The 26727-nt window shown below is 44.6% G+C and overlaps 1 protein-coding gene across 3 annotated transcripts in view; it reads right to left on the reverse strand.

The window, feature by feature from the left end:
• The window catches only part of TAFA2 (TAFA chemokine like family member 2), a 1225759-nt gene that overhangs the window by 170059 nt on the left and 1028973 nt on the right, over positions 1-26727 (reverse strand). For all 3 annotated transcript variants that reach the window (XM_085653346.1, XM_085653345.1, XM_085653344.1), the window contains exon 6: positions 2118-2270. In XM_085653346.1, the coding sequence (XP_085509472.1) occupies positions 2118-2270 (153 nt within the window). The remainder of the gene's footprint in view (positions 1-2117; positions 2271-26727) is intronic.

Consider the following 26727-nt stretch of genomic DNA (forward strand, 5'->3'; position numbering starts at 1 on the left):
CCTATAGACGCTACCAGCAGATCATATAGAAAACATAAATATCACATCACCAATAGCAGCACACATTGACACTTCTTTTCTGTCAAGACGTTTTCATCACCAATAGGATGGGTTACTGAATGCATCCTCTGCCTTGCAAAGATACCCCCCCCCCCCGAAGAAACATGACCGGGGTAAATGCCAAGAACATGCATAACACAAAGCATAAGCATTGCTCTCGCATTGGCAACAGCAGAAAAACATAGCCCCATTCTTGGAAAGTGAAATACAAGTATTGATATACTGACGGACAAAATGCTAATAACGTGGTTTGCCCTCTTCTGGGGCCGTTAACAGTTGTACACGTTTTCACGGGACACTGTCTGCTGGTGATTACTGCCTCGCAATTAAGGGTCCCTTTAAAAAGAAAATGACTGCCAAACTTTTCAGAGGGTGTTAACCAGGCGCGCAACACCCATTGGGCTCACCGGGCTTCAGCCCCTACCTCCCCCCCCCCCCCCCCCTCATGTGTGTCAGCCCGGTTGAGACAGCCTCGCGGGCTGGCGTCCGTCTAATTGCAGCCGCACCCGAGGACTTCACAGGTCTTTAAAAGACCATTTACTCGTTAATGAGGCTTTTGTGGTATTTTCACCCCTTTTTACAGCCGCTCTGCCTATGGCTGGAAGACTTAGCCCCCCCCCGAAATTTTTTCAGCCCCCCCGAAATTTGGCTCTAGTTGCCCGCCTGGTGTTAACCAATGTTATTTGCCTGTCCAGGAATCAATTTTGGGACTTAGCCAATAGAAATGGCTATTAACAAGGAGCAGGGCAAGTGGCAGTAAATATTAGCAGCATTCCGAACATTCTGACTTGCTGAGCCATATATATTTTTAGAATGTGTATGCTGTTGGAATCCACTCAGAGAAGGCACTCTTCCACTTGCATGTTTCCTAGTGGGAAGATTTTGTATTATTTTGAAGATACAGTAAACATACTGTGAACCATACTTTTAAAAGAAGTGCCTGTAACGGGGTTAGTAATTCATGAAATATTGTCTTACATAAATATCGTTCAAAAAATATTGCCCCTTTGGGTGTGTATTTTTTTTTTCCAACTCCAATGCGGCGACAATATTCTGACTACAATATTCTGGTACCCAAGAGCACAGTATGTGGATGTAAATTGTGAGATAGAAGACAGATGTAGCTGTCTACTGTTGTGATTAGCATATAGCACTAAAAACATCAATGCTAATATTAGACAGATTCAAAATGCTGGAGTGGCCCCCATGTAGTCTGACCGCCTTGTAGTTCTCCTGCGCTTGGATACTCAATGAAGGGACCCCTCAGAGAGGTGATTCAGGAGATGAGCTGTAAGCCGAGGGTGAGGGGACTGAGATGGTGATCTAGAGGAAGCAAAGCACACCAGCACCTCAACCAGCACCCACAAAACACATAATAGCGATGGCAGCCACTGTATGTCACAAGATATTGTGTCACATGTGAAAGGCAGGAACAAAGTCATAAAAGGTCTACATTTGTCGTAAAACTCGAGAAGCTACACAAGCTTTTCTCCCGGTACATGTATATTTGACAACAGTACTTGAGAGCAACAACTCCTTTGCCCGATGCACCCGGGCAGTGGCGTAAAGAAGGATCATGACCCCCCCACCCTCCACCCCCGCAGAATGTGAAGAGGGGGCCCTCTAGTCTCCTATATCTCCCAGAGATTCATTGGTCTTCAGCTAAATGGCGCACCCCTAAAGGGGTCAGCGGCCCTTGAACGGTTGGGGCCCCCATGCACTACAGGGGCTGCAGAGGCCTGTGTTGCACCTCCGCACCGGGGCACGTTATTATACAGCTATTCAACCAGGGGCGTAACACAGGCCCCAGGGGGCCCCCTCCGCACAGCACTCGGCCTGCAGAGCGAATGAATGAGCCAGGAGGGGACCCCTCCATGTGCCTTGCAGGGAGGCCCCCTCGAGTTTCGTTATGCCAATGTATTCAACCCCCCCCCCCCCCATCCCCATATAAAATATCAATTTTTAATAGAAGGTAGGAACAAAATTCAGACGGACAAGGCAAAAAGTGATAGGACTGGTGAAGGGTGGTGTAAAAGTAATGGAAGCAGGCGTCATACCGTCCACGCAGGAGGGAGCCGCCCGAGTGGTGCCAGCCACCTGGCCTGGGAAGCAGGAGCACTTCACCGTCTGCGACCGCTCCTCTATCTTGTTCTTGTTGCAGCACCGGTGCAGGGCCACCACCTCGCAGGTCCCCGTTTTAACATGGTGAGCTGTGCAAGAGATGAGGAAAAAGGAGAAACTCTTCATTTCCAGGAACGACGGCGTCAGAAACGATTATAAATAATTTAGGTACAATGTAATGCGTGACCGAATCGGCCCTGCGTGCAACCACAAATGAAATCATGCTCCACCGAGGGACCGCCAGCCTATCTTTTCGAAAGAACACCTTTTGGGAATCTCTGGTCTGAACTACAATGTGAAGCGAAGACGACTCCTAAATTGACAAGGAGTGGTTGAGCGCTGAAAGCCACAGAGAGGTTTTTAGCATAATCCTGGAAAAATGCCTCATTAACGTCGTGAATGTGGTTACACACAAGTTCCTCTCTCTTTTATTTAAATGGAGTTCTATCGTTTTATTAAAACAGCTCTGTGCCATCAGCTGGAAAAACGAAAAGTCTTAAACACTTAGGATGCCATTAGGTGGGCATTTACTCTTCTAATGTTTTCGCTGTCTTTGGTTAAAATGTTCCTTTTAACCACCTCCTCCCCACAGTCCCATTCACTTTTAGCTGAGAAACCACTAACTCACTCTCTCAGATACACGACAAGCTTCCATCAAACACTTCAGTTCATTCACAGTTTGCCATTTCTTTTTAATATTTGTTGCACCCTGCTATTCACACGTGCACGTGCAAACAGTCCCCGCCTGCTTAAGGAAGAAAATGGCGCGCAAAGATACTTTGTGGAAGAAGAGAGTAGGCTGGTTTCAGTCCGCTGGTCTGCAATGTCCATCGCTGCCCCTTCTTAGTATGAGATTGTATGGAACGGGACAGCGGAAGCGGAAGTGAATATGCACACGGACATTTGCTGTGCTGTGTCCTCTGAACAGGAAGTGTACAGTCTATTTTGAAGTGCAACACAAGAGAGAGGCTTACACGTTTAAGCTGCAACAGGAAAAACTTGTCATGTAAACTTGCTTCCATAAACAACTACAGCCGAGTGGTAGAGCGAGCCTCTCCAAGGAGGAATACTGGCAAAAGAGTCATATCACAGGCAGGAAATGTTGTAAGATGCACACTGCAGAGTGTCAGCAGCCTCTGAGATTTCTTCCAGCCAAAGCTTATCAGCAGTGTTTAGAGTGTGTCCTCGTGGTTTGAAGGCTCACAGACTGACACCAATACCCTTGTCTCCTGCAGGCGTGACAAATGCAACTTGTTCTACCTTGGTATGCCCTTGACAATCACTTAGCAGTGCAGTGTTTGTGATACAGAGCACTTGAGTTGCTTCATAGGCCAGACACACTTTCCATGCACGCATTATCTTACTCCAGTCATGAACTTCAACAATTTGACTTAAGCCTGTTAGCTACAAGTATAAAGAATATTAGTGATATTATAAATGCTGTATGGTGTGAACAGAGAGATGACACCTTAGTTAATGAAAGCCTTTTCATTAAGCATCTATTGAACTTGAACGCATATACAATAGGTACAAACTTTCACATTTCTAAGATAGGTTAAAGCATTTGATTGTAAAGTTGTGATCCTCATTACTTCTGGAGCCACTCAACTAAAAATCTAAATTCCATATTTGTAAAGCCAGACTTATCACCCCTAAGGGTATCCAGGCACTGGGGGCCGTCTTGGAGATTAAGCGAGCGAGCCCCGCACTCCGGAGTCAGTTGCTCTGGCTGCTGTGCCACACCTCACCCCGTGTGGGGGTCTGTGAGACACCTTCCATACAGATGCCTCTTTAGAATAACCTAATCTGATTGAAGGCGGACCTTTATCTATAATCTATCCGCTTAACCAACTTCAGAAAAACACAGAGGGAACACACCAATCATTCCTGTTAGAGAAAAGCAACTAGTCTGGTCAGGGTGCACTGCACGGAGAAGAAGGGTACTACAGAAACTGTTCTTTGTACAAGGATGGATTAAGAATAAAAGGGGGAAGGTACCTGGCTTGCTCCATATAATCCCTCGATTGGGATTTGGGAACCAATCTTAGCATCAATGTATATGGGAAAATTCATAGCTCTGGGTCACACAGACCACAATACTTCACTTACTCACACATTTAACTATATTAATGACAGTAAGGAACAAAACCTTGAAAAACATACTCTTTAGAGAGACCTCCTGTTAAAGTTTACAACAATTGCGTAGCTTTATGAATGAGAGGAAATCTCTCAATTGTGACCCATAGATTGGATCTGCCATTGGACCTTGAATCCTTTGCTACTTCTCCATATCCAATCTTGGGCTAGATAGAAAGGGCCATGGGTAAGGCTAGTTTTGAATCGGACAGAAAGTGTTGCTAAAGATCAGTAAAGCAGGAGGATGCAATGGTAATGCCAATCTTACATTGATGCAGCTGTGTTTGGGATTAATAAAACTGCATGCACTAGGTTTTTCATTTTAATATTGAACATGATGTTTACTACTTCAAAACAAATTGAGTAAATAGTAATCTCAGGTGACTATATGGATTCCCTAGGTCTACTATGTAATTTGACTGTACTAAGGGCCTGATTACGAATTTGGCTGTATGGCAGCAGGCCGCCATGCAAGCGCACTGCTGCAATACCACCAAACTCGTCATCACAGCGCCCGCCATATTACAAGTTGATTTGTGATTTAGCATAGCTGGCAGTGCTTTGGCGGTGCCTTTCTAAGGCTCATATCTGAGCCTTAGAAAGGCACAGAAATGGCAGCGCCAAAGCACAGTCCTGCACGGCATGGACTGTCCAGTCCATGCAATGCAGGAACAGGGTCACAACATGTGCCACACTGCATGCATCCCAGTCCCTGAGTAAACAGGGGGCCGTGTGGGCCCCTTGGTTTACTCACTGCCACACTTTTCATGGCGGGCCCACCGCCATGAAAATTGTGGCGGTTAGGGAACTCCTAATATGCTTGGTGGTGCTGCTGTAGCACTGCCAGCATATTGCAGCCTCACAACACAGCAACACTGCTGAGGGGTCATTGATCCCCGATGGTTGTGGTGGTCCGACCGCCAAACTCTTAATAGTGTGGTCAGACCACCGGTGCGGTGGTGCCTGCACTGCCATGGCGACTACGACACTTCATAGGACCATCGTAGTTGTAACAAGCCCCTAAATCTTGAGCACGTTTTGTTTGTTTGCCTTGTTCTATAATATGTAGGACGCTGCCGTATAAGCCCAATATTTATTGCAAATAATGTCACAACTGGTTCTGAAACTTTAAACTATTTGTTGCATCCACACACATCATCAGCTGTTTATCAGCCTTAACTGTTTATTAAAATTGTTAAATATGTAAGGAAGTGTATATTATGTGTACTCTAGTACTGTGGTTCATTGTTAAAATTATTTCTATTTTTTCTGTTTTTAGGTCAAGCCTAGGCAGCGCATGTACTGTCTCTTCGAGACATGCTGTATTCACTTTGTAGACTTACAGCCCGCCCTTTACCCTTTTTTTTGTCCCTTCGATTGTTGTTAAAAAATGCTTGCTTGCTAGTGGTTGATCCTTCCTCTTTCTCCATCCTTTTGGTATTTGGTGTCCTCCCACAGAGCACCGCTCAATCACTGTTAACAGTGCGCTTCTGTGTTTAAGTGTTCATTTAGGGACTATTTTTTCTGTGATTCCTGCTCGTGTCACTCTTTGCCCATCTTCAGGGGTTCAACTTTGGCTCCATGACTTAATCTCCCTGTCCTGTTCAAATACAGAGATGAAATATCAGATGCTTCAGACGCTGTGTCCAAAATCGCCTCTTTCATTTTTTCTGCCTTAGAAATGTGAGGATTTCCCCCAAACCCCTTGAGCTTCGCTACTTGTTGCTTTACCGGACCTTCAGCAGCCTAACCTTGCAGTACAGTTAAGGCCAAGGGTTGGACAACTCCCATCGCATTATCTTTGGCGCTTGTTTGTATAATGTGAAATCAAGCTACCCGAAGGTGTTGGAGCGCTTTACATGAACGGACTATGTTCAGAATTCAGAAGAAGTCTGTCCAATTCAGTTTATTTTTGTCATTTTTTTAAGTGGTCAGAAGTGCTGCATGTCACTAGCACACGTATCTTCTTAAAGGGGAAATTACACACACAACAGACTGTCGATTTGTAGTTCAGATATCAAGACATTGTTAGCAATTTACATATCAATATAGCAAAGATCTTAAAAGTAAACTTCATTTTAATGTCTGAAATACATTTATGATTTGCATTTGGGTTAACAATCTCCACACAATTGCCCTCTCTTTGTTAATAAATGTGAAGAAGCTACATGATATTCTTCATAGCCTTCTTGGGCAGGCTTTCCCGACTAGGCCTTCCTGGCAGGCCTTTCAGGGTTGTCAGGAACCTGCAAGGCGTGTACAGCGGCACCTAATACACATCACTTCCGTCACCCAGGATTGTGGGCAACCACTTGGACGTGCAAGCAGGTAGCGCACTGTATAAATCTCTTTATTTCTTTGCATTAATGCAGCTGAGAAAACATTATATATGTGCATATGTTTTACTAATATTGTCGGTATGAGTCAAAACTAGCCTAATTGGAGTATTTTATGGGTGTCATGCGGCACTTAAGAAATCATCAACAACCAAATATATAAATCATAGATCTGGTGAAGTTTAATGCTTTTAAGGCAACGTAGCGAATGCACAAAAGTCCTTGCTGATTACAAATCTATGTTTTATATGTACAGTGTACATAATACTATGAATTAGTTACATACATTAAACCACGCATCTACACGGCCCCTTCTTCAGGAAATAATAACACCTGGAAGTGTTGAAAGTACGTTTCTGACCGCCACAAAAGTTGCAGCTATGTTTTGTAAGCTGCATATGATTTGTAGACCTTGATGTGAGTCTTGCTAGAGACCTGCTATAAACCCCACTAAGAAACTGATGTTAATGCAGAGGAATTGGATTACATTTATGCTCAATATCCGCGGAACCAATTTTCAGCTGAATGAGCCAATAGTTCCCTTCTTGTGGAATGACTTTGATGTGCATTTCATTGATTTGTACTTCATGCCGCAAGCCAGGCAAATCCTGAGCATACATTATCATCTTGAAACCAGCCCAGACTTCGCACTGGCTGTCTGTCTGACCTCCTTCCAGCAAAAGCAAAGCCTGATTAACATTCGCAGAGGTAAGAGAAGGACAAACTAGAAGGGGGAAAGACAACGAAAAACTAGAAGGTACCAAGTTACAAAACTTCGCCTACGCTATCTCATACCAAATGCAGCTATGTTTCATGTGTCACTGCTATAAAGGGCAGCTGCTGTTCACGTTTAGTTGTTGCTTGAATTTGCTGATAAAAGGTGGCAAGTACATCACACGTCAACTGTTTGTGTCTTCTTAGGGTGAAAACTAGGGACAATGTTCAGAAGGTGCTGAATGGTGTTAAAAAGTGATAATATGCAATGCAAAGGTTTGCAAAATCCTGGACATGACAGGAACAGCCCCATCTACAATCGGAGAAGATGGTGTTCAAGGGCAGCCTGCTAAGCGTGTCCCTACCACATATAAAGATGTTGCTAACGAGGGAACCCCGTAAGGGTCTGAAGCCACACCAATGATAAACAATGTACTGGCTCACCCCTACCTGCCCTAGTGCGTGATTGGGAGCAGCGATGCCGAGGTCCAACAAGCATAAAACGCTGTGGGGGCACTGGCCTTTTTCTATTGTCTTTTGTAACCTGTAAGAGCTGGGAATTCTCCTGGGCAACATTTACTCCTGTAATTGTACGACAGGGTATCCTGATTTGGAAATTCTCTCCAGACTAGGTCTGGTTGTCATCTTGGAATGGTTCTCTAACACTGGATACATGTATGACTGCCAATAGCTGAACTTCAAATCAAGAATCTCTGTGCCTCTCCATGGAAGGGTCTCACTGGCCAGTCAGGTGTCCTCATGTTACAACTCTTAAATAAGTACAAGTGTGGCCTTGCTGTACACAGGAAGGGGATAGCTGCAAGTATTGTGGCGGCTGCTCATGGGCAAACTCATCCTCTGCATATAAATCTCTTCCTGGCACATGACTGCAGTACATAGCATATCAGGGAATATATGGACATATGAAGCTGTACACAGGTATGTGAGGTAGGACCTTGGAATTTAAAACTTGTCATTGCACATGGTGTTGGAAAATGAGTATATGTGGCTGTAAGTAGCCATAAAATCTTGACCCTTTACTCATGGTGTGGTTACCTTACGTATATGAACATATTCCTGGCATATGATGTGGTATACAAGCAAAGATATGAGTATATGATGGCGGTGTAGGGATATATGTGGCTCTATATGGGAATTTGGGGTTAAACCTAGAGCTAAACCCGGGCATATTGAGGTAATCTAGATATAGCATAGAAGTGTGTAATTATGCGAGACTGCACATGGGAATGTGAGACTGAACCCTGGACATTAGAAAGACATATGGAGCTAAATATAGAACTATGAAGCTGTTTACAGGCGCTTAAGGATGTAATGTACAAATTGTGATAAACTAAGACATATGAAGAATTTCTTGGCATATGATGTTCTTACATGAACATGTTGGAAGTGGTAAATAGGTTGTACACAGTATCTGATGGCTAAACTGGGCCTTATGAAGCTTTTGTCGATGGCTGTACATTGAGTTATGAGCTACTATATTGTTATCTGAGGTGGCACGTGGGCATGTGTGGCTGAAACAATATGGATGTTGATGGTATTGCTGACATGATGGTTGTACATGGGTAACATGGATGCGCATAGATTATTGAACCTGAGCATGTACATATGAACATTTTCCTAGCATTCGAGATAGTGCATGCGCATAGGAAGCTGCCCATGGTTGTTTGAGGTTGGACTTGCACACCCGATGCTCTTATTGGCATATGTCAAGGGTACAAGAGCATAGGTGGCAGTGTAAGGGTCTCTGTAAATCATCTACTGTGTGTGTTGCCCCAGTTTTCAGTTTGAAACTTTGTATTTCAAATTCTGCTGTGAGATGAGGCCTGTCGTTCAGGTCCCGTGTTCTGCAAACACTTGGATAATATTAGGGTGGTAGGGTGCCACTGTGGCCTGTGATGTTATTAATGACTGCCAGTCAGCTGTGGAGGGGCTAGTTATGAAAACTGGCATACAAGAAGATGATCACTCAGGTTGTCCCTCTTAGTTCCAGTGAGCTCGGATGGCTTTCCCCTGCAGACCCTGTGTCCCTTTTGAAGGAAAATGTTACTTCACTGTTAATTTGGATCTAATGTTTGGTGAATGTAACCTACACCAAAAGTAAATCCAAAATGTAACTTAGCACGAAACACTCAAGTCTATTAACAGATTTGAGCTACTATTTCGTTTCGTTTATTGACTTTGCTGACATTAGATATTGTGTGCATAATACAACTGCAGCCATGACGAATTATTTAGCTAATGCCAGTTGGCACCTTCTTCCGCCTGTGCCTGTAAGAAAAGTTTCATCTCACAGTATTCATCGGTCGCTCTAGAAGGCATGTGGCCCAAGCTTCATAAGATGCCCACATCAGTGGAAGAGGGACGGGAGATGGCAAGCCTGCATGGGGCATCAACCACAGATTGGGATGGGAACTCTTTTAAATGTAGTTTGAATTGGTTGTGAATGGGTGGGGTTGGGAGAGTTGGAAGAACTCCTTAGCATTAGAGATGACTGTGACTGACTCAGATTTTGGAACACAGTGGGGGAAAAACGTATGCTGCAAGGCACAGGAACGGTATCACTTTGGAGTAACGAGCATTGGCAAAGCCAATAGATCTCGCCTATGCGTTCATGAGTGAAATCTATTTAATAGCATTCATTCAAGAAATGGGATCCGTGAAAATATAAATGTAGCATTCACTAGAAAATGCACACTTTGCAGAATACGTTTGAAAAGCATTTAAGCTGCATCTTTGAGAAGCCGAGGCTCAGCACGTGCTCAGAATATGCAGAGAGGAAACCCGGTTCAACATAAAGACGCTGAAAGCTCCCGAGGGTCAAGCTGCTCAAAGAAACGCATCTGTTTTGGACAATGTACTAATAAGCAATGTACAATAAAGATATTGGGTGCAAGGAGCATCGGCTCTAGAGTGTGTCACATAGAGCTATTGAATTTTCAGCTGTGCCCTCTGTGTTTCTCTATCCTGCCTACAGCAGAGGAGCAGCCCTACTGCACAATTAACCTACTTAGTCCAATTGAATGAGGGGCAGTAATCTTAGTTCACGAGGCGCGGGGTCTTGCCAGTGCCCCTGGCAGAGTCAACGAATGCTTTGCCACACACTCCCACCAAGAGTGTGGCTGCAACGTGCCAAGGCAAGGTCTCATTTATCAGCCTCATGACAGCCACCAGTTACTGCCATCTGTGTGGGCAGGCTGGTGCCCCCTTGAAAAACAACCGAGAGAACATTAAATTGTAAGCATTGCAGTGAGAGGGCCTTGTAAATGGGCGAATTAATTCAAATTCACGATATTCCCTCAGCACCACCTGTGGCCAAACTGGACCAGGCAGCGGCGGTGCATCGGTTTAATGGCAGAAAGGCTTCTTGGAACAATGCAGCGAACTGGCCCCATCTGGACTCATCATATTTTCAAGAAATAATGCCACAGATGGAGCATCGCTTCACACGTTGGGAAGGCAGGGTCCTGGGCAATTCTGGACAGCACCATCATCCATTCTTCCTTCATTGAAGTTTATTAAATCACTCATCTGGAATAATTGTTTATCAATTAAGGGTATCAGTCTCCCAACGGCCATGCCCAAAAGGAATGTCTCTTTGCATCCTGCATTACAACAAGAGGAGGTGAAATACGGCATGATAGCCTGGACAGATATGAATCCGCGGATCTGAGTCCTGGAGGCGTAACATCCAGTGAAAGATGAGGACGCCAAGTCCATCCCACTTGCTGTCAACCCAGGTCCTGCGATAATCTGTATGACCAGTGGAACATTACCTAGTCGCGGGGCGGTGCAGTCAACCTCAAGCATCCGCAATGGTCTCTTTATAGCGCAGAGCCTGGAGATTTGTTCCAGGAGTTGGATCGTTCCTCATGCATGCCCCCAAAGTGGCACAATATTAACAGGGGTTGCCAGAACGGTTCCCGCTCTCAACCGCTCACGGTAATGAACTAAGGATTAGGATTGTAAGGATTTGTACAATGCAACACTCTGCTAAGAAATAGTATACTGTGAATTCCTGTACGCATGGGTTGATCGTGATTTGATTAAACTCGCTGTTGAAGTGACCTCTTCCTTATATTGGATTTATTAATATTGCTGATAATATATATTTTGAACCAAGATCAAGGAGTTTTCGCCCAACGGACAAAATAGTTTGAATATTCTGCAGGGTTGTGTCGATGTGCTGGTTACAAGTCAAAATAAGTACAATTATCGACCTGCACTTACATCGATCCCAGAATTTCGACTACCAACATACAGGGACGGTCAGCAAAGACATGTTTATATAGATTTACTCTTCTGAATGCCACATTTATTTCCAGGACCATAAGTTGGTACTCAATACTGTGCAGTAGATGCAATTGAGATTGCTATAAAAAAAAACTCAATACTTTGGCACAACTTCCTATAGGTTTGTTGCAGGGATCCTGCACATACACAGGACTATGTGCAGGAAACCAGGACCTCGGTGTGTAGTGGTGTACCACAAAACCCACTTCAGTGCCCAGAATCTCAATCCGACTAGCTATAGTGTCTCATTCGTTCTCCATACTACAGCGAAACTACCAATGATTAGACATCCTAGAACTTGTCACTTCGACCCTCTCAGGAATCGCGGGAACAAGAAAAAATTTTCGTTCACACACTCATACTTGTCCACAACGTGAGTAAACAGAGACACTATATAGTTTAAAACTTTTATTTTAACTAACGTGCTCTATAATGCAGTACACAAGGTAATGCTAGCAGCAAAATGCATAAGAACAATATCATCAGCATTGTTACAATTCCATAAAGCACGAAAGGGGAAATCATGTTATAATGAGAGTGGAAACAGGACTACAGCGCCTTACCACCCTCCCCGTGCTAAGAGCTAGTTTATTATAATTATAGAAGACCTCTAGGCTTTGTCAGGGGGACCCCATACCTCCAAGTTTAGATGCAAGGATTTACATCGCTGGACAAACACAGCTCTTCTTCGTTGGAATTATTCTCTTCAAATGCCTCTACACGCATACAATGCCATATTAAAAGCACCCGAGTTTCAGTAGTGCAGCTGTGTTCTATGTTATGTCTATGGGCGCGGGACAGACCAAAGTGAATCAACAGCATACATTGTTTTTCGATCTTGAACATGCTGTGCAGACGAGGAGCTTAGTGTACAGCTACATGTGTGAAAGGCAGAAAGTTCTCATGTGAAAAAGTGCAAGCTGAGTATTTACGAGAACAGAGCCATGTAGTAACGCGTGCAAAAGCAGCAAAATGGCAGCCAAGCATCTACTAACTCACGCTAACTTTAGCAATGCCTGCAGTTAATCCCATGTCCTCGCTACAGGTTGTGTGGGTGATGATTTGAAAGAGCAGGTCATATCAACCTATGAATCAATTCTCTGCCTGCTCCTTCATTCTCCCAGTGTTTCCCCCATGTCTTCTGACATGCGCTGCGATAGCCAGCAAAGGGCCTCTGGTGTGTAAGTAAACTTGATCAGACAAATGGGATGCAAATGCTATAGAGGCCATGAAACCTCCCAAGCACACCTGTTTGTCAAAGAAAGGGACTTGAAAGTTTCCTCAAGCCACCAAATGTTTTTTTAGATTTCCTTAGATAAGAACTGCAGAAGGCAGAGGCATTTAACATTGGCTTCTGGGGTTGCTAAAATAATAATGATAGTGCATATACTGCACAATATAATCTAAGGTACTCCATCAATAGTTGTTATTGTTACCCAATCCAGATGTACTGTTTTTCATCAAACTAAAAAAGATGAAGGTCAAGCCAACCAGGGATTATAACCTTAGCCTGTAGATCTCTGCTTAGCCCAATGAACTGTTCTGTCAGCTGAAAAGCAAACCTGAAATTGAGTATTGTCTGTACAGTCTTATTTACATAACATTATGCTTGTTCATATCTACAACATGAATGGTGTTTGCATCCCAGCTGCATGCTTGTATCTGCGGCCTGGAGGGATTACCACTTTATCGAGATTCAGCACCAAGAGAGTTCATCACTTTTTGACGGTTGTATGATGTAATATTGTTATCTCAAATATTGTGTGACAGAAATATTGTGTTCTAAATATGGTTTGCAAAAATATCACTCACTGGGGGGGGGGTAGATTTTTTATTATTAACTCTGATGGGGCGATATATTTGTAAAACGTTTTGTCAATTTACTTATTACATTTTTCTTTTTATTCAAATTGGTTTGGGAATTTTTTGTCACAGCTATAGGTGTTGAGTAAATTTTCTAAGTAAACTGTGTTGTAACTTAAGATTGTATTGTATTGGGGCGTGGCCTGGAAACAAAAGCTGCCGCTTGCTCTGTGAAGAGCTCCGGCCGCCCCGCAATGCATGTGCCTTAATCCGTGATGGGATGAGCTGCTTGAAAATGACAGCAGTCTTACCAAAACTGCGGTCATTGTGAGCGGCTCTGGTTCAGGTCACGTTGTGAAGCCACCAAAAGGAGGAGGCCCTGCATCGGGGCTAAGTGGTCAGACCAGACCGCAGAAGTAAGCTTTACGGACTGCCCTGCTGGCCGAGGGTGCCGTTGTGCCTGGGGTGTCAACCCGGAGTCTTCCCACTTACCTCTCGGCGGATGGATTGGACTGCAGGCCAGGCTTACGTAGACGAGGTAGGGGCAGCAGGGGTGAGGCCCCTTCTTTCATTTCGGTGGTCAGATCGGACCATGAGGTAGGAGATTTTATTCCTATTTGTTGGGCTGGTGGGAGAGCATCCACCCCTCCTCACTCTTGCCTCTCTCCTGCTTCCCTGCCTCCCTCCCCAGGATCAATGGCTGCACCTGGCCACGGGGCTTGTTTTGAGGTTATTCCTCCCGTCCTACCTCGACTTGGACACTGCACTGTGGCATCTGGGGGCTGCACATGCAATCTCTCCTGCTGCTCTTCTACCCTGGTCCCTTCATTTGGATGCCATTGTGCCCTGGGCTTGGCTGCGGTGTCAGTACAGACTCAGTGGCCATTGTTGTGCCACAGCACCCAGGGGGTTTCTTATGTTTGCGCCTCACCCTGGTGGTGGAGAGGGCCAGGGGCTCAGCTCATTCCCCTGCTCATTGCCCCGTTGGACTCCATGCGGTACACTGCACAACTTTGATCCTTCTGTAGCCTCAGCTGCCGTGTTAGGATGGTGGATGTGCCCTGCAAGAATGGGATAGTCAAGAGTGTCCTTGGTGATGGCTATACACCAGGCTGGGCTGCGTGGCTCATCTCTCCTTTTTTCCCCATCATTGGGTCGCTGTGGCGGGGGGTGTCACCCCTGGGTACGATCCACAGACGCTTCTTGCTTTCTTGATAGGGGCCCACCGATATAACTTTTTTCCCTTGCTGCTCCAGGAGAGGGGATCCTCCCTTTACAGCACTGTTCATCGTGGGAAATGATAAGCTGCCCCAGTCCTCCATACCGGAGAAGATTGATAAATACACCAAGCCCACTTCTTCTGCTGAACCACTCCCTGAGACTGCTGGTGCTTAGGGATCTGCCCTCTGGCCTTGGAGGAATCCCACATTCTGCAAGCTACCCTGGAACTTCCCACATCCATCAATGGTAAGATTGGGGAGCTTCATGTGGACCTCTGTCGTATCCGACAAGACGTACGTAACATGGCTGACAAAGTTGCAGACCATGAGACCAGGTTATCTGCAGCAGAGGGCACTCTGCAGTCCTGCAGTGACTGCCCTGCATCACACTGTGGCCTTGTTGGAGGCTCGAAGGGAGGATGCGGAGGAACGCTCTTGGAGGAATAATGTTCGTTTGATGGCCATACCAGAAGGAGTGGAGGGTTCAAATACGACTGACTTTGTCACTACTTGGCTTCAGTCCTGGCAGCCCCCCGATGACATATCACACTGTTTCATTGTGGAGCGTGCTCACAGATACCTAACGGCCAAAACCTTGTCGGGAGCCCTGCAGCAGCCCATGATCGCCGGTCCACTAAATTATGCTGACCGTGATGCCATCCTGTGGGTCTCTCATATGTGCCTCCTCAAAATGTTCATCAGCTAAAGTGATGGTCTTCCCATACTTCGCTTCGAGCAACAGCATCGCTCCTTTCAGGAGGTGAAGCAGAAACTCAGAGCCTTAGGATTCCAGTACATTCTGCTTTTCCCAGGGCAACTTAAAGTACTGTTTCAGGGCAAATTACTGTTTTTTGATTGCCCTGAGGCAGCCTGGGAGTGGGCGGAGGAGAGGCCTCACCTGGACCACATAGACACACCATGGAGGGGCGATAGGGATGTACACTCTCTTCACTCCTTTTTGCTTTCTCCATAGAACCTCTAGTGGGTTAGGTATGTGTCAACACGGAGCTAGGGGGTTTGACCTCCGACATTCGGGGCCACGGGCACTCCAGATTTTTGACATTTTTGGGAGGTTTTCAGGACTCCGGATTCACCCTGTTTGTTTACCTGGTGAGTGGAGGCCTGACGGAGCTGTCCTAGGCCTCGGAACTTCAGGTCCTCCCTCAGGGGTTTCGATATTTAGGGTTATATATCACTGCAGAAGAGTGCTTGGCATGGCCTTCAATATACAACCACAGTTTGACAAGTTGATGGGCAATTTCAAACACTGGGCAACATTGCACCTCTCTCTTTTCAGTAGATTGGCCATCTTTAAGATGATGGCCCTTCCCCTGTCTTAGGTACGAATATAGCACGTTACAACGTGTGCCTTTACTACGCGGTATGCAACAACGCGTTTCTTACAATGACCGTGTTGTTACAACGCGATGCTATTACTACGCAAGTCATTACATCGACTTGCAGTTGATGGCGCCATAACATTAGGAATGTATAATTTACTATTCCAACTCCAGCCTACGCAACGGTAGGGAAGGTGTTGGAATAGTAAATTATACTATTCCTTATGTTAGGAGCACCATCTACTGCATGTCGATGTAATGACTTGGGTAGTAATGGCATCGCGTTGTAACAACGCGGTCATTGTAACAACTGCATTGTAAAGGCATCACGGTCTAATGACAGCGATGTAAAGGTTGTATTCCCTTAGGTACCAGCTTCAAAACTTCCAGTTTCTCGTACCTTCGTCCCTCTTATCCTGTGTTGATTCCCTTTTATGTTTTTTTTATGGTCCTCCGGTCCATACAGGATTGTCCTCTCCAAGTGATATAAATCTACTTATAATTGTGGGATTGCTACTCCAGATGTACGGTCCTGCTTTAGGGCTGTGCAGCTGACTGTCCTGAATGAATTGTGGTTTGGGGGCTTGAGCGATTCACCCCTTTTTTTTTTTTTGTTGCATATTTTATAGCGCGAACTCGACCCAAAGGTATTGGAGCGCTTTACATAGCACCGTTTTTACATTACACATTCAGGCACGGGGAGATTAAGTGTTTTGCCAAGAATCACAGGATGTGGACGCGACCTTGAGGCTCGGACCTTGGTTTCCTGCACCAGAGGCGGCAGCGCAGCCGACGGACCACATCCTCTCCCATGCATCCAAGGGGTGGGCACTGAGCTCAAACACCCTGTTACATCTATTGTATGGGTTCCAATCCCTTGGGACATTCCCTCGATGTCTTGAGTTGTTCTCATGACATGGAGGGTAGCGGAAGGATCATGGAGTGAGTCGGTTGGCTCACTAAGGGGACTCGTTTGTGGGAGGGAACCACACTGTGCCAGGTGGCTGAGCTGTAGGGGTTCAGACTCTGGGATTTAATAGAGATCTCTAGGTTGGGGAATGCTCTTGACGGGAACTTGTTTAAATCCTTTATGCTCTTCAAGATGAGTATCCCCTTTATCGGACCCAGTTGTACAAGTACCTGCAGCTCTGCCATGCACGTGCACCCTACCTTGCAAATTTAGAGGAAATCCCAAAATGTAGCCCCTTAGAAGCCAAAGTACTGTTAACCAACATCCTGCACCCCAAGATTTCAGTCATCTACTGCTCCCTTGTCGTCAAGTCCCCAGATACTTTATTGGCCCTCCGGAGGCCTGGGCTTGTGACTTGGGCTCTAGGGAGGAGGATGACCCGAGAGAAGCATTGTCTTCTCGTCTGGAGGCAGCCATTGCTTCCCAGTATCACCTTATTCAACTGCGCTACCTACACTGGATTTATTATACTAGAGAAAGGTTATGGAGGAGGGTCCTTATTGCATCTGCCAGCTGTTTGTGCTGTCAGACTGAGGTGGGGGGGCTTTGTACATTCAGTCTTGGGTGTGCAGTTCTCGTCCCTCTTTGGGACGGGACCTTTCACAGCTTTGAAGGAGTGTTGGGCCTGTCTGGGCCGCAGTCTCCGAGGTGCGCCTTATTGCACATATTGGATGGAATGGATGAAATAGATACCGGAGAGCACTCTTATGGTTGGGACTTACTGTCGCTAAGTGTGACATTGTGAGGGTCTGGAAGGAGGCTCTTTGGAAGCGTGGAGGGAGGGTTTGGACCCCTGCCTGTGCCTAGAGCATCCTGTTTACATCACTCAGGGCTGTCCTAAGGAATATTACAGAATTTGGGAGTGGTGAGCTGACTACCGTGGGATACGGCTGAAACCATGTCCACAGGTGGGGGGGGGATCTTTGGAGTCTGAAATCAGAACATTTGTATCCTAAATGCTGTGAAGATTAGGAGTGGATGTGGGGGCTCTGGCGTGTGGTGCACTGTTCTTTTTGTTCCTAGATTTGCAGTTAGGGAATGTGCTAACAGTGGATTCAATGTTGTTACTCTTATTTTGTTATTGTTTGTTTTCTTTTATGGTTTTTTAAGAAGACGGTCAATATCGGCCATCCTCTCAGGTAAAATGGCTTTGTTGTTTTTTTAATTTCTCTAATATGTTCATTGCTGGTTAAGGACTTTTAATGTACCATCTTTACTGACAACATTCAATAAAAAAAGTCTTGGGGAAAAAAAGATTGTGTTTTATTAGAGTGTTAGAGACACCCATCCTCATTTAACAACCCTCTTATGGCATCTGTAACATTGATCAAAGCTGTGCAACAAAAGGTTTTACTCTGAATTACACAAGAAGTTTCAGTTGTAGATGCGTTCCTTCTGCAACGGGATGAATTAGTGTGGTATAAACACTTCGCACCTTTCAGAATACACATTAGGTTGTGACCTAACACACTTCCAAACACTAACCCAACACAATCTAGGAAACGTTGACCAAAGGTTTGGCATATGATGGAGTTTCTGCCAAATCTTTTGCAACACCCCTTTCTGGCTAAAAGAAGTTCAATGCTCTCAGTTAAAACACAGTTCAACAGCAAGTAACACATTTGCCATGATTATTTTCTGTGACATTCGAGCCAGTAGTGGCAGAGGTAGACTTACACTCATAAGATAATGCTCTGGATTGATGAAAATGACAAGGACAGACCCAAACCACAGTCATCTGTTGCAGAGTAGTCTCAGAGAACTAGGCATTTTGAAAAAACACTGAAACAGGCAAAAGACTCAACAAGCATGTAAAGGAAGTATGCATTTTCACAAAAACATCTATTTTTGTAGAAAGACTGCTGAAACGGCCCTTAGTATTAATTCTGAGTGCCAATGATCGGAATTGTATACTACCTGTTAGAAAGTTGGCAGAGGTAGGTACCTTTGTCCAAGCAGGGACCCTTCTTCCTAGTCAGGGTAGGGGGTACACGTCTAAAATAACCCCTGCTCACCCCCTTGGTAGCTTGGCACGAGCAGACAGGCTTATCTCAGAGGCAGTTGGTAAAGCATTTGTGCATACATACAGTAATACAGTGAAAACACTACAAATGGACACCACACCACTTTAGAAAAATAAATAATCTTTATCTAAACCAAAACAAGACCAAAAACGACAAAAGTCCAACATACAATACTGTAAAAATTACTGTGCAAAATAAATTAAATTGCAGAAATAGATGAACAAACAGTCCTCCCAAGTCGGTAGCTCCGTCCGGGGCTACCTCAATGCTGAAAATGACAGAGTCTAACAATCCCAGCGGACCGTGTCGGTGCAGGGTCAGCTAAATCGAAGAAGACTTGAAAACAGAACCTTTCTTGTTGCGGCGGACACGTTGGTACGAGCCGATCGGCGCAACCGTTGCGGTTGCGTTGCAAAAATGGAAGCGATGAAGGGTGCGGGGCCCTCTCGATCTGGTGCAGGCAGCGGATTGGTAACGATTGTCCAGATGGCGTCGGTGAGACCAAGGCTTACGGTGCAAACTTGGACAGGGCTCGATGCGGTGCTGGAAGGCTGCGGTGCAGGCGACAGCGCCGGTCAATATACCGGTCGGGCAGCGACAGAGTTGGTGACATCTGTGAGCGTGTAGTGAAGCGTTGTGGAGTGCGGTGTCCACAAGATGCTGTGCAAGCAGCGGCTCATTGACAGAGTCAATGAGACCAGGGTTGCATTGCAAAATGAGGTGGTGCTCTCGTGACACGGGATCCTGTGATGGACTCGGTAGCAGAGTCGGTTGCCCTTTTCTTCTGCTGCGGCTGAAACCAGCAGTTCCAGGGATGGTGCCCTGAAAGATGGTGAAGTCTTTGCTATTCCTGAGATCTCTTGAACAGGGGGCAAGCTCCACTTCAAGCCCTTGTAGATACTTTCTCAAGCAGGATGCACACACAGTTCCTCTCCTTGGCAGAAGATAGCATTGTCCTTGGCAGACCAGGCCCATTCAGGTGTGAAATAAATCTCCTCCCCCTACTCTGAATGCAGCCCAGGTCTATTCAGCCCATCCCTGACTCACCCTGGAAAGGCAGGACACACCTCAACCCCTCTAGGGGCAGTCTGAACAGAATGCACATCCCCAGCCCCTGTCACTCCAAAGCCAGACAGTCAATACACAACCTAGCAGAGGCACACTCGATAGTTAGGCAAGAAAATACCTACTTTCTAAAAGTGGTATTTTCAAACCCTGTATGTAAAAGTCACCCTCACTAAAAGATGCATTTTAACGTGCTGAGCTCAGGCATACTAAACTTAATTTTCCTATCTTGTCCCCATGGGCAGTTATGCTTATAAGATGTTATAAGCAAAATCCTCATTCCATCCTATGGGGACAGGTAGGTTTACATGGTGAAAAATGAATTTGGCAGTATTTCACTAGCACACACACAGGCCTGAGACCATGTTGAAAGGCTGCTTGTGTAGGTAGCACAATCAGTGCTGCAAGCCTACTAGCAGCATTTGATTTACAGGCCCTGGGAACACACAGTGCACTGTACTAGGGACTGACTAGTAAATAGAATATGCCAATCATGGAAACACCAATCCATAACAATAATTTACAAAGGGAGCACTGGCACTTTGGCACTGAACAGCAGTTGCAAAGTGCCCAAAGCACCTAGACCAGCAAAACGATGTCCAACACACAGCAAAAACACAAGAGGCAAAGGCAAACATACAGGGGAAACCCACGCCAAAGATGCCAAGTCTAACACTACCGTATTGATGCTTCACTGCACATGCTTGCTTACAGGCTTGGTGTAGATGGCCTTATTCCAGTTGATTGTGGAGCAGTGTTGTTTTAGCTCCACCCTTTCATGTCACAGAAGTGCAGGAGTTACATGCACTTACCACCATATATTCTGGGTGTCTAACTTTATTAATGACAAGTTAAGTATTTCAATGTATTACTGAATTGCATTCAATGTAGAAATTAGAGATTCAAAACCATGTGCACATTAATGTTTAGCTTAACCATGATGAAGAAATGTAGTTCTCATACATATTCACGCTTATGCTTTATGTTATGTTGCATATATTTTAAAGTGCTTTATTTAAGGTAAGCATAAACATATTTGCATTTTTATTGCTGCATTTATTTCGAAGTTATACGTGCACATATATCCATGTAATCGAAGTGCATATTTAAATGTGTAACCATGCTAATTTATTGAGACCCAAATTTCAAAATGTATTTTTGGTTTGCCTTGCATGTTCTCTCCTCTGCATATGTGGTTCCAAGGCTTCCTTAGTTAAAGAAAGGAGTATTGTGTAGTGATAGCGAGGTCATAGAAGAAAATCTTGGTATAGACATGAGTAGCTAATGAACAGGAGAAAAGGTGTCTGCTCATCGTATATCAGCAATAGTGTTCCCTCCAAGGTTGTGTGAATGTCCAGGTTTCATGAGATGGGAAAGTCCAACGATGTTGCCAATGGGCACATAAAATGTGATTATATTGGTTCCTCGAAGGGTGGTATGAGGATCATACTATGAAAATGTATCTGTATGTTTAAGTAATGTATGCAGTGTTAGAGCTTTGAGCAGATACCTTTAGACTGAGGGTCTTTTTGTGAATGGTGGTCTTGGAGCTAGGCCGCCACGCCGCCGCCCCCTCCACTTCCAAGACTGCCAAAGCTATAATAGACCGCCTGCCAGATTACGATTTCTTTGTCTCTGGCAGGCAGTTCTTTGGCAGCCCATGAAAAAGGCACCGCAATGAGAACGCCTTTAGGAATTGATGAGTGCAAGATGCCTAGTTGTTGAAGAGGCTAACACATGGCCATGATATTTAAGATGTAATAGGTGCACTCGTGCAGTTTATGTAACTTGTACATGATACCTGGGGTAATAGATGTTTACAACGCTCTTGATTATTGTCAGTAGCCTTGAATGAAAGGGGCGTACTTGGTTAAGAGTCCATTTCCTTGAACCTTGTTTGAGTGTAGTTAGTTTGTCTGTTAGTGGGCTATGTGAGTTGGTGAGATATATAGGTGTAAGCAATTTTAGTCATCTCTCCCTTTGTCTTTTTTGGTTATGTTGGTTCTCTGCATAGTTGGAGAGCTGTATGGTAGCTTGTACTATTCTGTTACTTATGGATTGAACTGATCCTATGTGTAAGGATGAGGTAATGTGGTGGGCCATCTGTTGCTAATGAAAATCTGCCTGCTAGGGCTTGGAAAGACAATCAAAATCTTGATGGAAGCTGTGGCTGAACCGCCACACACCCCAAACAGGAGAACACTCATAAGGCAACCAGGTTGTTTTATGTGCAACATTGGCTTATATTTGGGCACTTGGCATTAGCGACACTCAGAGAAAACGAGTTTACGTGCAGTGTGTAAATACCAACCAAAAAGAAAACTGCAAAACAAAGGAATATTGCTGTCCACAACACGTTTAAGCGATGGAAAACAATGCAATTCGAAAAATGTCAAAAATATGTAAAGCGCATAATGGGATGAAAGCCTGGGACAAGAGGAAAAAGAAGCCATCTGACAACAATAAGAAAACTTTACTTTAAAGTTCGTGAGAAAAGTAAAAATAATGGAACCGTTTTAAAGTGTTGTTTACGGAGTTGATCAGGTCTTAGTCATCTCTTTTACACAAGGTCAGATACAAGTTAGGAATTTAATTTGAGACTTAGAAAAATAATGATTGTCAAAGATGCCCACTAAGTCAGCCTGGATGATGCCTTTCAAATGGGTTCTAGTGTCAAAGTCTAGGGGTTTCAGAAAAGTCGTAAATCTAACGCTATAACATAGTAAAGGCATCCTGTGCTGTTCTGACACCAGGGCATAGCTCGTGCATTGTGGAGGTACTCAGTATAAAGGGAGGTGTGTTTTGTCCTGTTCTTGGCCCTGTTTTGTGTTTGGGTGAGAGATTGCAGGACATCTGTATGAGGTACTAGGGTTGAATGTTGTTGGTTCATCCTAGGGCGCGTGGTGGTTTGTGGTGCATACTGCCTACTAGTAATTATTTCCCACCTAGGGTAAAGAAACAAATAGGTGCAATGTCTATGAACATGCAGTGACCCTTGTTACATGACGTCATTGGAAAACACGTCTTAAGAAAAGCATGCTCATGATAGTGAATTGGTATGGGACCCCGATATAAAACATTCTTTTCTGCCTTTCTCTGTCTCTCTATATCTATCCCCATCTGTGTCATTTTCATGGTCTGTGTGTTGGTCTGTCTCATTTTCTTGGTCTGTGTGTTGGTCTGTCTCCCACTGTGTCTTCTGACTTATCTTTCTGACTATTTCCTTCTGGTTGTATCTGAGACTTCCAAGTTGTCTCTGTCTCTTTGACTGTATTTCATTTCTTTTTCCTCACTTTGCCTCTTTAGCATTATGAAGACAAATTGTTTTCATAATTTTTGCTGAGACTCCATCGTTCTGTATCCTTGGGAAAAACTTTTATTTAGTGAAGTACATTGACTCCCTCGTCTCATTTACTGATAGATCTCCATTTTAGTGTTCAGCGCCCGTCTGTAGAGCCCCAGGCACATCCTTTGAAGTCAGGAGACTGGGGAACAACTGCACGCATTCCTGTAGAGAATGGCTAACAAGGCACATGGCCGGCCCTGTTAAACCCCCTCGCTCAGGTTGCTCTCTAATGCACTTCTGTCTCTAGATTGCTGATTCTGATTGCTGATTCTTCGTGTGCACAGCGATTCATGGCGCCCTTCCTCAGACCCATGAGCACCTCTGTAGGGCAGGAGAACAGCTGACAGGAAAACGATTTCACCTCTGCAGAACAGCAATAGCAGAAAAATAGAATTTGATAATGCCGGCGCCATGCAATTGAAATGTTCTAGTGAAAAATAGTGCAAACCAAAATGCCGGGTGACTCTCTTCCTCGCTTCTCCTGTTCATGGAAGTTAACTCTCACGCATCACAAGTTAGTTTCTGTATTTCCCTACCGTAAATACGCACCGGAGGCTGGATTTGCATCTAATTATGGGCATACAGTGACAGAATGAGAAGCCTCTGCCACATTGAATGTAGATTTAACCGTGTTCTGCCCATGGTTAGAAGCACCCAAAGCATTTTGTAAATCCATTTGTCATGTGGTGAGTGAGTTATAATATGCATGTATAGTGGCAGGGCGTGTCAAGAGAGGGAAAACTGTCTACCATAATCAACAAATAGATAGATGACTCTAACACCAAATCAGGTTTAAGTTGAATTATAAACAACTAAATCCCCCCAGACCTAGGGCCTATATTAAAAAGCTGATATTGTCACAGTTTATTTGCTCGTGTTGACAGTATGTATGCAGCCTGATTATGCCAGCCTCCTATTTCATGGTATGTTTGCTCTAGCCCACGGCCTTTGTAATTCCTATCTATTGACTGTGACATCAATACGGCCTGGCAATGGTAATAGAGCAGACTGATACAGGGAGAAATATGAATTGTAAAAGCATCTGTTGCAGGAGAAGCTGTTAGGCAATTGTGACGCAGTACTAAGAGAAACATAATTGGATGCAGGTGACGACTTTCATGCCCTCACTCGTTGTCCCTTGTCACTCACAGGCCATTTAGTCCTGTTGAGCTTCTGAAAGATCTGATAAATATTCAGAATTCAGAATTCATCTTAAATGAACTAGAAGTTTAGTAAAATAAAAAGGCTAACGAACTTGTGGAATTTGTGGCAATTTTAAATGTTCAAAACATATCAGCTAAATTGTTCTTTCTTTAAATGTTTATTTTAAGTAATCAGGTTTCGTTGGCAGTGCTACTTTGTTGATACATTTCTTCATTCGCTCATATCATGTCCCGGATGTGGCGTTTTCCTTTGCAGGTGGGGCTACTAAGGAGGTGGTTCTAGTGGTGATCTGCCCCACCCACCACCCACTCCATGTACTGCACCTTCCACTGCAGCGTGATATCGTGACCCCCCCCCCCTTCGTTGCAGAATGAGATGAATACATTCAGCGCTTTATTGCGCTTGTTTACTTTTTAAACAAGAAGACATAGAAGTCCCTTTTAATGTGGTTTAGCTTTAACTCTATTATGGTGATTTAAAACTTAGTGTAGTTCTTTTCTTAAATTTAGCATCCTTGTATTGGATGCTTCAAGCCCTTCCTGTATGCCCATTTCAACGGGTACTCTTGACACCGGGTTATTTCATGGTCACCGGTCTAACTCTGATCTGTCCAAATCCACTTTAAATAGACGTTTAATTTTCCAAGCAAAAATGCTTTGAAACTTATCGTTTATAGTAATATTTAAGAATTTCGTGGGATCAGACTAGAAAACACTATGACCCTGTTTAAAAAGCGTTTTATTAAATCTTTATCTAACTTTTATTTTAAAGTCTTTGGTTGTCATCATAATTTTATTGATTCAACTCTTCCCATTTATGCGTCCTTTTCTGGATTTTGCATCTTGCCTTTGCTCTGTGGTTTCGTGGAGGAACTTCCTCTGTTGGACTGCCCCACTCTCCTGTTCAGCCACTCTCTAGTAGGGATGAATTTGGAAAACAGGACAACTCAGCACTACAACCATGATTTAGAAACATGTCATAAAACTTAGCACAGCACCCAAAGTTGCTGAGTGGGATAGAGTAAGAAAGCGCCATAGAAATGGCACTGTCCTGCTCTCTCCCTACCGCTCGAGCACAATAAGAACAAAAAAAGATTGCGCTAAACCAACATAGTCTTTTTAGTATGGACCTTTGGGAGCAGTGCACAGTGTAAGCATTTGTAGCTTTCATATTGTATACATTCTCACAGCTGTTGCTGAATATCCAAGTAGAAGTGCCTCTTCCTTTTTCATTCTACATGGTAAATTCCAATCCCAGGAGGACAGCCAGAATATGCAGATCAGATTCCTCTTTATATGTGTAGAGTGCATAGAAAGGAGTCTCTCCAGTGGTGGCTTCTCCGCTAAGGCAGCAGAGCATTGCCCTACTGCTCAGAAGTAAAAATAAAATGCTAATAAGTATCAATATTATCATTTTCTTTTCCTATTGCAGTCAGTGGCAGGTGGGGTTGGCCAGACCAGGGAGATAAGTGGTTTGCACTCACTAAGTGGGCCCTCTTGTGCCGGCCAAACAGTCATGCGCACTTTGCAATTTCCCCAACTGGCTACATTACACAGCCTGGTAAGGAACATGCACAGGCTCACTGTCCCTGTCTGAGCACTGAGCCACAGTGCTCAGACCAATCACAATGCTGCATTGCAGGGTTGTGATTAGCTCTGGGGAGCCTGTGTGCCCGGGTGCCTCCTGCTGCCAGCTGGGACTGGAGACAGGAAGATGGAAGAGGTGCCTCTGCGTCCGGCTCGCCATTTCAGGCAAGTCCATTTTTTTGTTTTTTATTTACTCCCCTGCCTCACCACCCCAGTCCAGTAGCAGATACTACTGGGTCTCCCAGCTAGCAACTTCAGCAGCCCAAAAACTATGCCTTCCTGTAACCTGTCTGTTGTGAACCGATTTTCTCACAAAATCAGCATCGACTAAATCCCACCACATACTACGGCTTATTATGGTGTATCTACTGGCAACAAAGGTGACAAAAAGAACCTTTCAGCAACTCTGACAATGGCACTCATTTTTATGTTAATTCAGCCAGTACTTCTTGCTTTTATTGTGAGATTTCACAGAATATTCACATCTCATATTGAGAATATCATATGGTCTGGGGCTCTGCTTGCCTCCTT

Source organism: Triturus cristatus, chromosome 4_1, assembly GCF_964204655.1.
Source record: "Triturus cristatus chromosome 4_1, aTriCri1.1, whole genome shotgun sequence".
NCBI lineage: Eukaryota > Metazoa > Chordata > Amphibia > Caudata > Salamandridae > Triturus > Triturus cristatus.